This window comes from Panthera leo, chromosome C1 (assembly GCF_018350215.1).
Source record: "Panthera leo isolate Ple1 chromosome C1, P.leo_Ple1_pat1.1, whole genome shotgun sequence".
NCBI classification, from domain to species: Eukaryota; Metazoa; Chordata; class Mammalia; order Carnivora; family Felidae; genus Panthera; species Panthera leo.
In genome coordinates, this window is record NC_056686.1 from 156,885,685 (window position 1) to 156,898,628 (window position 12,944).

Below are 12,944 nucleotides of genomic sequence, written 5' to 3' on the forward strand. Positions count from 1 at the left end.
GTGGTCCCTGACCACAGACTGCTCTTCTCCATCTGACTGATTGCAAGGCAGCTTCTCTTCCCTCAGGGTCCCCTTCCTCATCATTTGTGATTTCTAGCGACTTTGAACGGAGCCTGCACACCTGGGGCAGATGAATAGAGCTTGCCCACCCAGGCGGCTCTGAAAGGTTCCCCTGGGCTCTCCTGATGGAGTTCCTTTCTGACTGGGGGCCTGCCAGCCACACCAAAGCTGCCCACAGCCCAGCAAACAGCTACCACAAGGCAACAGGCCAGTAGCTGGAAATCTACGGATTGACAGCTGGGTGCGGAGAAAGCGATAAACGATAAGTTGTTGATTGATTTCTAGTTCTGTTTACCCTTTTGAGTAATAAAAAACAAAAAAAAAAGTGAGGGTGAATGTACGAAACTTCTTCTTAACTTGATAGATTAGCCTCCTGGGCTGGGGGTGAGGGTTGGGTTGGGTAAGGCCCTGTGAGGTAGTTCACGTGGGTCCTGCTCCCTGATGACCTTTTCTAGACATTTTCCCACTACAGTCATAGTTATGTGGGTGTGGTCCTAATTGTTTGGTACCTGACCTTGGGGTGATTTGGGGCAGGGGAATATTGACTTGGTGTGTGACTTAGATAAAGGGAGTGGTTAAGGGTCTGGGCTCAGGATTGGTCAATTTGCATATCAAAGTCACAAGCAAGTCGTTTGCTATCTCTAGGAATTAGCTCACCCTAAGAGGGCCAGGCCCTCCTCAAGTCTGAAAGGCCCCTACATGCCAAAGTATGGTAAAATACAGAAACTTAAAAAAATATATGTGATAAACACAGCAGGCTGGGAGAATATGCATCCTCCATATCTGCCCTGAACACCCGAATTCTCAAGACACTTGACAGCTTCTGGGCCTTCCCTCAAGGCCACACAGCTTAGGACTCAGCATTCTGTCCTCTACGTATTTACAAAAGTCATTCGTAGCACCTCAGTCCAGCTCTCTTGTCCCAGAGCAGTTCTTTGCTTTTCCAGGAAACCAACGGGATGAAAGTCTAGGGCCGGGACTTCCTCCTCAGGGTGTTTGACAAGGACTGACGTACTCTAGGCCCTTTGAATATGGGAAGTTCCGGACACACCCAACCTTGACTGTAGTTTCTTGAATGCTGAATGCTGGAACTTAGGTAGAAGGACAGAAGCAAAAACATTTCAATATGAGGGACCCACTGACAGATTGTTCGGTGAGTAGCTCAGTGTGGTTTTGCGCCTGTGTGTGAGAGGGTGGCCTTAGAGGGATATGTTTATATATTAATGGGTTTTAACTTAAGAAATCTGAGACGTTTGGAAGACAAACATGTTAGATACTGGCTGTGATACAAAAGTCTTGTGGCTTTTCTTTGGTTCGATTTAAAAGACAGTGCTTTCTAACAAGTGACGGGTCAAGGTAATAGTCATCTTTTATTCTCATATTGTTGGAAAGACTTGGAGTGGGTATAGCATCATATTTGCTTGCAGATGGTGGCTGTTTGGAAAGCATTCGTAAGATATACACCGATGGTGCCAACATCGTGTGTAGAGTGGCTACCCAAACACTCAGAATCTGCAGCTGATTTGGGGTTCTGAGAATGCAGTAGGGTGGAGGGCTTTGGCATATTTTCCTGTATCATTTAGAGTCAATAACTGCAAGACGTGCAAGAGGAAGGATGGGCTCCCCACGCTGCCTGCCCTACGGTGGTTCTCAAACAGGCTTCCCAACATGTTTGTTTACTCCTGGGGAGCATTACCAAACAGAAGATTGGCCAAAAGTCTGAGGACAGTGTGAGGTCATTAGCAGCAATTTAGGAAATAAGGAGCAATTAAAATAAGGTGTGTGAGGGGGGTAGGGGGTATATATGCTCTGAACAGAAAATAATCAAGAATCATCAGCGTGTTAGCCCAATAAATGATGCCAAAAAACTGAAATTGGTGACATCGGAAGCAAGGGGTTACGTTCATTCATCCCGCAAGTATTTTATCAAAAAACAAAACAAAACAAAAACCACCAACAATAACAAACTGGATAAACAGATAAATGAGGGCTGTAATAAAGCCATAAAGAAAAAAAAAGCAACAGGGGCTCCTGGGTGGCTCAATCGGTTAAGCGTCTGACTTGGTTTTGGCTCAGGTCATAGTCTCAAGTTTCTTGAGTTCGAGCCCCACGTCAGACTCTGTGCTGACAGTGCAGAGCCTGCTTGGGATTCTCTCTCTCTCCTTCTCTCTCTGCCCCTCCCCTGCTTGCTCTCTCTGTCTCTCTTGAATAAACATAAGAAAATTTTTTAAAATAAATAAAAAAGAAAAAAGCAACAGAATTAACGGTTTCATTGTTGTTTATTCAATGGACAGAGCACAGGCTTAGAGCAGATGGAGCCGTAAGTGCTATGCCACAAAATGAGTTCATGAATCAGATGAGCTAAATGACACGAAGTCATAATAGCTAGTAATATTATTAGTGATGATGTAATAGCAGATTCTACCTACTTTTACTCTTTTAAATGCAAAAGTAAATATGTGTCTAATGTAAAAACAAAAATTCCAACAGTATGGTTGTATATAGATTTTAAGACTGAAAATTCCCCCCTTTAATAAGCATGCATATAATTTTAAAATATGTTTTAATAAAGGTATATCAATATAATGTTTCCTTTGCAATCCTATGTTACTTTATCTAATGCATTTAAAAATATTCTGAGTAAAATATAGATTTCACAAGACTGCCAAAGGGACCCATAATACAAAAATATTTTAAAATCTCTTTTGTTGGGGCACCTGGGTGGGTGGCCTAATCGGTTAAGCATCTGACTTCGGCTCAGGTCATGATCTCACGGCTCGTGACTTCGAACCCCGCATCGGGCTCTGTGCTGACAGCTTGGAGCCTGGAGCCTGGAGCCTGCTTCAGATTCTGTGTCTCCCTGTCTCTCAAAAATAAATAAAAATTTTTAAAAATTAAAAAAAAAATCTCTTCTGTTAAGTTCATGCTACAATGGGCAAGATAGGCTAATAACTGGGCTATTCGACATCAGACAGCTTAGTCAGTATCCATGCTCAAAAATGGGCTAAATATTGTGTAGGCTCTTAACCAATCTTAAGAGTGTCAAAATTTATTTGAAGAAGGTTTTTTTTTTTTTTTTTTTTTTTTTTAAGTTCTGGTTTTGAAAAGGAACAGAATTGGCTCTGGGCCTTAAGGTCTTGAAGTTTACAAGTTTAGCTTCCACACCTACAAAAAAAAAAAAAATGCCAAGTGAAGTCATTTTCAAATCTATGTACAAGGAAGTGGATAGAATCAAATTGTCTCCAAATGAAATAATCCAATTATTTTTAAAAAGCAGCACCTTCTTATGAAATAATACCATAGAGATAGATCATGGACAAATAACAAGCTATAACCAAGTTTATATTTTTATCCACTCCTGTGGTATCCAGGTCGGGACCTGTCAAATCAGGCATTCTGGGCTTCACCTAGTCTGTCCCTTCCCTTAACATCATCAGCTATTGAAACAGTACCAGGCTGTGGGACTGCTCCTTTAATCTGGCTTAGATGCCAATCTGAGCTTTCTATCTCAGTGGCTCTGCCTGGGTCATGGGATATTAACTGGCACTAAGACAGAAGATACAGGTACAATGGCCCATGGCTTCTGTGGGATTCTGGTTCTTCACAGATATAAGGAAGCAGGTTGGGTCTGGCATAGATGTCCTATGGCCCACAGCATCCCTGGTGTACACATCGAGATATGTGATATGCCATCCACGTTTCATAGGCTGCTGTTTCCTCATCTGTAGAGTAAGAGGAAGAAAGGATGGAGTAGACTATGTTCTTTAATGTTCTATATCTCATAATTTATGATGGTGTGCCATGGGGATTCCAAATGTTACCCAGGTAATCCCTTAGAGGGACAGTGGTTTGAAATATGATCCCCCATGAATCAAGATTCACATGAAATCAGTAGCACGGTGCCTGTCATATGAAAGACATCCAACAAAACATACCTGATTAAATATAAGTGGAATATCATAGTTTATTTGACCTATGAGGATGCCACTGTCCAAAAAGTTTCCGTACTGCCATCTACAATACAAATGGACTATTCTCGAATAACTGAATTTAACCTTAATCATTCAAATTGTAGAAAGTCAGAAAGAGCTGCTAGTCCAGGGTTGATACAGTGCATTTAGAAGTTATCTAATTATGTCATGTGCCAATTGCTTTGATTATTGCATTTTTTTGTAATGACAGCATTTATACAACAGAATTTGCTTACAAATGCTGGGCAAAAATATTTTTGTAAAGACTGAATAGGAGGGGCATCTGGGTAGCTCAGCAGGTTAAGCATCGGACTCTTGATTTCTGCTCAGGTCATGATGTCTCAGTCGGTCATGGGATTGAGTCCTGTGATGGACTCTGAGCTGACAGGCTCTCTCTCAAAATAAATAAATAAATGAAGAGAAAAAAAAAAAAGACTGAATGGGAAATGCCTGTGTGTACTAGTTGTGTTGTGAAGGGATTTTTTTAGGGGCTTAGAAATGTCCCAGATATTCTACCACTAGCCTGGACTCCCTTTATCAGGAAAAAAACACATAACTTTTTTCCTAGGGATTCATGAGCCCTAGGAGAGACAACAGGTTAATAAAAATTCATATGGAGATGTAAGATCGATAGCAGGTCTTTTCCTGGAATGAATATTTGGTAGGGTTGGAGTATTTGAAGGCTCAACTGGATGGGAAAAGAACACCAAAACTTCACCTCCTGTACGACTGTGAGTAGAGAAAACCCTTCTTGTACTGGTTGATGACATTACGAAGCCATTTGTGCTGATCATAGCACTTAAAGGTAACTATTACTCCGAGTAAACTTAGTGTTATTATACTGATAAGCTATTTATAAATATATTTATTTCTGAAGGTTTCTCTAATTGATTGGCTCACCTAATATTTCTAATCACAGTTCTGCCCCTAACTAATGAAGTTATTTTCAGCTCTTTGGCATTTCACTATAAAATAAAAGGATTAGATGTTAATGATTTTCAAGCTATGCTCCATGGAATCCCTTCAGTGGTCTCTCTGGTGCATTAGAGTGGAGTGGGAAGGAGAGAGGCGGGATAGGAAAGGGAGAGCCAAAGCCAAGGTCAAGAGATTTCATACACTCAAAGCAGATATGTTCCAAGGTTTTCTGATCACACACACACACACACACACGCACGACAAGATGGTCCTGGGTTCCACTTTGACATTTATGCAAGTCTGCTTTTCACAGATTTTTGTCTTTAAGTTTCAGTGGATGGGACATGATGAAAGGTACAGAATCACTGTTTCCAAAGAAGGAGTTGTGCTGAAATAATGGAAGTATTCTTAGCTATTCTTTTATTTACCGATATCACCTTTATCTCATGTAGATCAGGGTTTGTCAGGGAGTGTCTGATACATTGCATGTAGGGTTAGAGATAAAAAATCTCTCCATTGCTGTAATAAGAACATCCTGTTGTCACCTGATCACTAAGTTAACAACAACACAATGTATTCAGGAGCTTTTGAACTAGTGTGTGCCTGGGCATCCTGGAGTTTAGTGAATGGGTTATAAGTGTACCTGAGACATGAATCTCGGCAACCCTAAAACTGGCAGGATGTGGTTGGGGGACAGAGCTCATGGGCCAATTTCCTCTGCCTGGAACAACTTTGCTCATTTACCACGCTGTCCTAGTACAAATAGCATTTTCTAGATGTGTCATAATGTGAAAACAGTTAGGAAGTACCAGTCTATTAAATAACAGGAAATCATCTTCCAAAATCCTGGCAGCTGCAGCATCGATTGAAGCATAAGATGTGCTTCGTTTGAGCAGCCTCTTGCTTTAACAAGTCGAGTTTGAATGCCTTTGGAAGAGACAGAAACTCCCCACTTTCTCACAGTCTCCCTGACTCCCTCCAAAAACAATTGAGCTTTGAATCAATGGTTTAGAAACATTTAAGGCTGTCTGGCCTCCTAGAACTGGTCCTCTGGAGATAGTATTTAAAAAACATGTCTTGGAGAGTTTTGATGGCTTGATAAATTTGGGAAATTGAGCAGCCCCTGCAGCCCAGCACATAAAAATTCTCAACTGGTTCTGCTCATTTCCACTTTGGTTAGGGGCAAGATTTCCCCTCCATGCTCCCATCCTCATACATGGGGTCCAAAGTATCCTATTCTCTCCCCAGGTCTGCTAGATGCAGACTCCTCAGGTGATGGGGCTGGTGTGGGCCCATCACCTGGGACACCCCATCTCAGAGTCCCTTCCTTGCACTCCTGGCTCTCCTGATGGGAGGTTCTTCTCATGTTGCTCTGAAACCTCCAAATTCCTCCAGTCTACATCTCTGCTCTGTCTTTTCCCAGCCCCAGCCCCAGCCTCCTAATGTTTCAGAGCAAGAAAACTCACTCTGCAAGCACCCATTCAAATCTTTCTCTCTTGCACTGGCGTTTTTGCTGGGTCTTTGTTTCTGCTTTGCTGTGGGCTGGAGAGAGAAGCAGACAGGACATTACATTAAAAACTTACAATTTAATATTGTGAGATATTTCTAAGTAAATCAAATAAGAAAGCTACAGGACTTAGAAAGAAAATCATAAAATTTTATTGAACATAAAATAAGATTTGAACACACAAAAAGACTTACTATGTCCTTGGATGGGAGGTCTAAATACCATAAAAAAGTCAATTTCCCCAAATTGATATATTTATGTAATGACATTCCAATTAGGATTCCAACAGGGACTTTTTTAAAAAAAAATGTAATTAGATAAATCCTCATATGCAAGAATAAATGCCCAAGTATAGCCAAAGAAATTATGAAAGGAATGAAAAAAAAAACCAGTTGTTTACAGAGAAAGCAGAAGCAAAGTGTTAAATATCTCTATAACTTAGGTAACGAGTTCCTATGTGTATCATTATTTTATGAAACATAAAAATGTTTCATAATTTAAAACAAAAAGTTTAGACTGTGTCTGAGTTTGAACTATGTTCAGCTGCACATTTTAAAAGTCAAAAATAGGGGCGCCTGGGTGGCGCAGTCGGTTAAGCGTCCGACTTCAGCCAGGTCACGATCTCGCGGTCCGTGAGTTCGAGCCCCGCGTCAGGCTCTGGGCTGATGGCTCGGAGCCTGGAACCTGTTTCCGATTCTGTGTCTCCCTCTCTCTCTGCCCCTCCCCCGTTCATGCTCTGTCTCTCTCTGTCCCCCAAAACAAAACAAAACAAAAAAAACGTTGAAAAAAATAAAAGTCAAAAATAAGAGTGGCTTTTCAAAACCCCTATTATTACATTCCTCTCACACAAAGTAAGTCCAAAAGTAGAGAGTTGAGGGCTTATATGGTGGCCCCCAGGGCCATCAAGGACCCAGGCTCTTTTTCTTTTTCTACTCTACCATCTTAGTACATGGCATCTATCCTCAAGACCACCTCCTGGCCTCAGCCATCGTTTCTAAGTATAGGTATCGGGGAAGAGAAGGAAGGAAACGTCACTGAAACCTCACACAACACTTTTACCCATGCTTCCTTGGGAAACGTTTAGTCACATGGCTACATCTAAGGGAGTGACACCGAGAAAAAACTTTATGCTGGGGATATGTGCCCTGCTTCACATTTATTTATTTTCTTCTCATGATACCTATGTGTGATTTGTGGAATGTTATTTGGTAGTGTAGTAAGAAAATAAAAAGGTTAGGGGTGATTTATTGAAAACGTTTAGGCAACAGAGGAGCAAGCAAAAAAGCTAAACAATCTTAAAATGCTCACTAAAACTTTCCCATTGTACCTGTAAGGGAAGGAAGGAGGCCTTATAAGATCATATCGTTCATAGACAAGTTATTTTTATAGAAATAAAAGTGGGTTGGTTGCCAAATAGTGATTTTACTCTCATGACTCAGGGGAGAATCATTTCCTCAGACATCCTACATCTGAACCTCAGCGTAGGTATGTTTTGCTTGCTCTGCAGACAGCTTAAAAATTTGTAAATTGTTTGCTACCATTGTTTTTTTAAAACTGTATTTCAGATGCCAGTCCCTATGTCAGCTTTTTGGGACAGACTAGAATATCTGGCCATCCTGGGCTGCAGTCCCTTGGTCCAGAGCAGTGGGGACAGCTGTCTCTCCAGCTCGCTCTCCCCACCCTACTCCTCACTGCCCCGTGCCTGCAGACGTGTGATTTTGTCAACTTTGCTTTAGGAGTTCACAATGTCTTTATAAAGAGCTTTGCTCCCTGACTGCTGTCTTTGAGCCCGAGGTAGTTTCATTGGAGCCATTTGCTATTCCTGTGTGTTTGCCAAACCCTGCCCTGGCTCTCTGTGCTAAGTTCAGGTGAAAGGAGAACCACTGCATAAAGATAAAAGAACTTGGTACAGGGACACCTGGGTGGCTCAGTCAGTTAACCATCCAACTTCTGCTTAGGTCATGACCTCAGAGCTTGTGAGTTCAAGCCCTGCGTTAGGCTCTGTGCTGACAGCCCGGAGCCTGGAGCCTGCTTCGGATTCTATGTCTCCATCTCTGTCTCTGCCCCTCCCATGCTTGTGCTGTCTCTCTCTTTCTCTCAAAAGTGAATACACATTAAAAAATTGTTTTAATTATATTTTAAAAAAGGAATTTGGTATCTATAGGATTGTATTTCTATATCCTAGATTTGGTTCATTCCACTCTGAAGTTCAGGACCTGGATCAGGTCCTTTCCTTTAGGTCCTTTCCTCCTCTGTGACCCCGTGTCCTCTGTTTGCTACTCTGCTAGCACACACACCAGGTGTTCCCATGACAACTGAAGGGTTGCCTTGGCCCTGAGGATTCACGTCCGTGAATCTGCCAGCTGCATAGTAGGTGCTCCCTGAATGTGAGCTCTCAAAGCCACTGGAGTGCTGGACGAGGCTGGCTCGTCGGAGGAACAAAGAGCCACAGCATGGCCCTCATTTCATACAGAACTTGCATCCTCCTCTGTAAAATCTCATTTTAAAAAATGCAATGAGGTATCACACCTCCCACATGGAAACTCTGAGGGAATGTGCTTGGGACTGTTCCACCGCCTAATGATCCACTCTGTGTCAGGACAGCTGCAGAATTCATTCACGTTTAGTTTCTTCATTTGGGCACTTAAAATCTACCATCATCAATGTCTACTTTTACAAATACAATTTTCAGAGTGACTTCATGGAGTTCGAAATCAAATGACAAAATCTTTCCCATTGAATTCTTGTGTCTGTAGGCCAAATTCATATGGGAATGAATTTATAAAGATTTATTCATAAATTTGTAAAAGTTTGGTACAACAAAAATGTTCAACTCATTATTATAACATTCTTATTACTAGAGTTAGAAAAAAAATTTTTAATGTCTATTTTTGAGAGGGAGAGAGAGACAGAGCACAAGCGGGGGAGGGACAGAGAGAGAGGGAGACACAGAATCCGAAGCAGGCTCCAGGCTCTGAGCTGTTGTCAGCACAGAGCCGGGTGCGGGGCTCAAAATCATGAACCGTGAGGTCATGACCTGAGCTCAAGTCTGACGCTTAACTGACTGAGCCACCCAGGTACCTCTTTATTACTAGAGTTAAACCAGATTTAGAGGGACCAGGACACATTTTATTAGCAAGTTATTTCACTTACATATTCATATCTCATCCAAAAAAAAAAAAAAAACACATTCACTTCATGAGTTCATGGTATGGCACCCAGGAATATTATTTGGGAACTTGGGGTAGAGGCACAAAATGATTACTCAGTGTACATATTTCAGAATGTACTTTTAACCATCCTGGGAAACAATAGAAGTGACAGGAAGTCAGACTTCAAAATCACCCCACTGCTGACTTGTTGCCTGGGGACAAACAAACCAGCTGTATTTTTGAAAAGTTTTGCCGAGTATTTCATACCCAGGCATAAGACACTTAATCTTTATTTTAGGAACTCATCCAAAATGTGTACCTCCCCTTAGCTTCACGATCATTTACAATGACAGTCATCATTACAGAGCAGTCTGAATTTATCGTTCTGTCTTTGAAAGTGCTCATAACCCTTCTGTGCTTTTCTTTTTCAGTATAATAAAGTGTACAAGAATCTAAAGGGGTTTTCTCAAAATGGAGAGAATTTCTGCAAGCAGGTCACATCCATTCTTCAGCAAAGGTACAAAAATGCACGTTTGCAATAAACAGTTCTTCTTTCATTGCAGCTAGCAATATGACCGGAGGAGTGATTACAAGCTGTCCTACTTTCCAGAACTCCGTGTTGTATTTTGGTACTGGAGAGATTAGTTTGAAGAGTGATTCTCCTCTATTGCACACTTATCACTTGGGTGCCATAAAAATCAGGAAACGATAGGAAGTAATTCTGCTTGCGAAGGCTCAGTCAAGTCTCTTTTGACTTCGCAGACTGAGTTTATCAACCCCCTCCTGGGGCACTCCACTGGGCCTGATGTATATGCCATTATTAGATTCCCATACTGATGGCAACTGTGAGTTTACATTTCTGTCTTCCTTACCAGGGCAGGGGCTGTATCCTATTCATCTCTTCATGTCTGGGCTTTGGACGTCCTCAGTAAATGTCTCATGAATGAAAAGTGATCATTTTCAGCATCATCTTCTCTTAATACTAGATGTGATCATGTGTAAAGTTGTTGACTATGCTAAAATGAGCACACCTAAGTCAGTCAAGAAAGTTACAGAAGTTCCTGCTTAAAATTAAAGAACCCAAGAACTGAATTGGGCCGTAAAGAGTCCTTAAGTCATTTCCCTATATCTAGACAGCTCTATAATAAGCAACCCTAAAGAGACCTCCAGAAGAGTTAAGCCTATTCTTTTAAGATAACCCATTTCAAATTTAAAGTATTGCATGTGTAGTATATATGGATCAATTGCATCCTGCATTAGTAGGACGAGAGCAAATAAGAATATTAGCTTTATCAGGAACAATCAGTAAGTCCAGGGAAAGATAAAGGAAAGCTCAAATAGGCAGTTATTAAAAAAACAAAAACAAAACAAGCAAACAAACAAACAAAACACATGTTTGTCAAATGGAGTCAAAAAGAAAAAAATTTAAAATAAGTTACTTATATCTTAATAGCCAATTGCTTTGATTCTGAGAGGAACAGGGAGGAACAATCTGGGAGGGAATTTCTTCTTTAAGAAAATATTTATTTTTTTAGTCTCAAAAAAATTATTTAAAATGGGACCAGTTAGCTATTGTACAAATTCAACCCATTACCTAGATTAGAAAGCACCCCCCTCCTGCAGATTGGGAAGGATCTATACATATTTTAGCCATGCATGTGACCTGGATTAAAGTCCTCTGGGCCTTGATTATTTGGTGTCCCTGTGTTCAAAATTAGTGCCCCGTAGACAGCAATGAAGACAGAAGGCAGGTGATAAATAATGCTTGGCAAATGGACTTAAGAATGAATGGAATAAATATGGGGGAATCAGTGCTCCGAACTGTCTTGTTTTTCCCTGTCCAGGTCACTCCAAACCTCCACGCTGCCACAGACACATCTACTTTATATACAATCACAACCTTCATTTCTTACCTCGGTCTCTCAGAGTTGCTTCCTAGGGCTACTATCCTTCCCAGAGTTATTCACATGCAAAGCCTTCCACCCATAGGTTCTAGAGCAGCAAACAAGCTCCAAAGAAGAAGAAACACTTGGGTAGCTAAGAATGTTTCTCTCCATAGTTTTACCTTCCTATGGAGTGGAAATTAGAATTTGAAGATCTAAAGAACAGCACTGGTTAGCAAAATTACTAGCAATTTTCTGGGATAAAAACTGCATAGCATACATATGAGAGGGGAATCTAATGTTTACCTTGACTGGAGAAATTATGCTAGAAATTACCTTGACTGGAGAAATTATGCATAAATTAGGTCATTTATGCAATAGATGCTTTCCTGGACATTTTTGTAAAGCTGAACTTATACAACAATTAAATAATTTCTCATTAACCAAGATGCCATTTGAGTTGCTTTATATTTACTCCTGATAAATGTGCTTTTGGCAATGTCTCCTCACACCTGAACTTCTGGTTCTCCTTCCTCGGCTCACTTGTTTGATCATGTAATTAACCTGAAGGATGTTCACCCACACTAAAAGAGTAGGTATTTGGAGACATTTTTCTAACAAGCTTTCTTTTTTTTTTTTTTTTTTTTTCAGACACAAACTTTCTATTAATCTTTGAATATGTAACACATTGTGTTCTTTTCCATCTATATTTCTATATATTAGCTGGCAAATACAGAGTCCACTTCACTTGTTAGAATTGGGTTTTTTTTCCTCCATGGGGAGTGATTCCGAAGTCACTAACTCTTCCTATAAGGTATTTGAACTGAGTTGACATAATAATCATAACAAAAGGAGGAATGGTCACAACATAATTGGTACTATACTTGCCTTACCCTTTCCATTCTGAGAAATCAGTATTTATTACCTTAGATACACAAAAGATAAGAGCTAGGCCATCAGCCATCCTTGTAAATGGGTAGAGTTATTATATATAAGTCAATGATACCTTTCCCCTGTATTAGAAAAATACCTGGAAAGCCAATACTCTTTTCAAGATTTTATTTATTTATTTATTTATTTACTTACTTACTGACTGACTTACTTGAGACAGCAAGCATGAGCAGGGGAGAGGCAAAGGGAGAGAGAGAGAGAATCCCTAGCAGGCTTGGGGCCCCATACCACAACTCTGTATAAAAACTATTCAGTTACTTAGAGTATAGACAAGTAGTGAGAAACCCCATTAGACAAGTAAATGGTACTCCTGGAACACGTATAGTAGGCATTCTCTGTGAAGGTTATGACATAGAAAATTATGAAGACAAATCCAGTGGCCAGGATAATAAAAGATTTAGTGAGGAAGCATATGGGGCTTCTTAGGACTAAAGGTATATCAGTCATATAAAATACATTCAGTAAATACTTGTAGATTGAAAGAATAAATGAATGCAAGATAGTT

General features: G+C 40.5%; 1 protein-coding gene across 3 annotated transcripts in view; it reads left to right on the top strand.

The window, feature by feature from the left end:
• Positions 1-1,011: 1,011 nt before the first annotated feature.
• NOSTRIN (nitric oxide synthase trafficking) overlaps positions 1,012-12,944 on the top strand; it is a 60,084-nt gene continuing 48,151 nt past the window's right edge. For 2 of the 3 annotated variants that reach the window (XM_042949034.1, XM_042949035.1), the window contains exons 1-2: positions 1,015-1,213; positions 10,037-10,122. In XM_042949034.1, coding sequence (XP_042804968.1) covers positions 1,187-1,213; positions 10,037-10,122 — 113 coding nt within the window. In that variant the 5' untranslated portion in view covers positions 1,015-1,186. Of the gene's footprint in view, positions 1,214-10,036; positions 10,123-12,944 lie in introns of all 3 variants that reach the window. The other variant, XM_042949037.1, reaches the window with a different exon arrangement.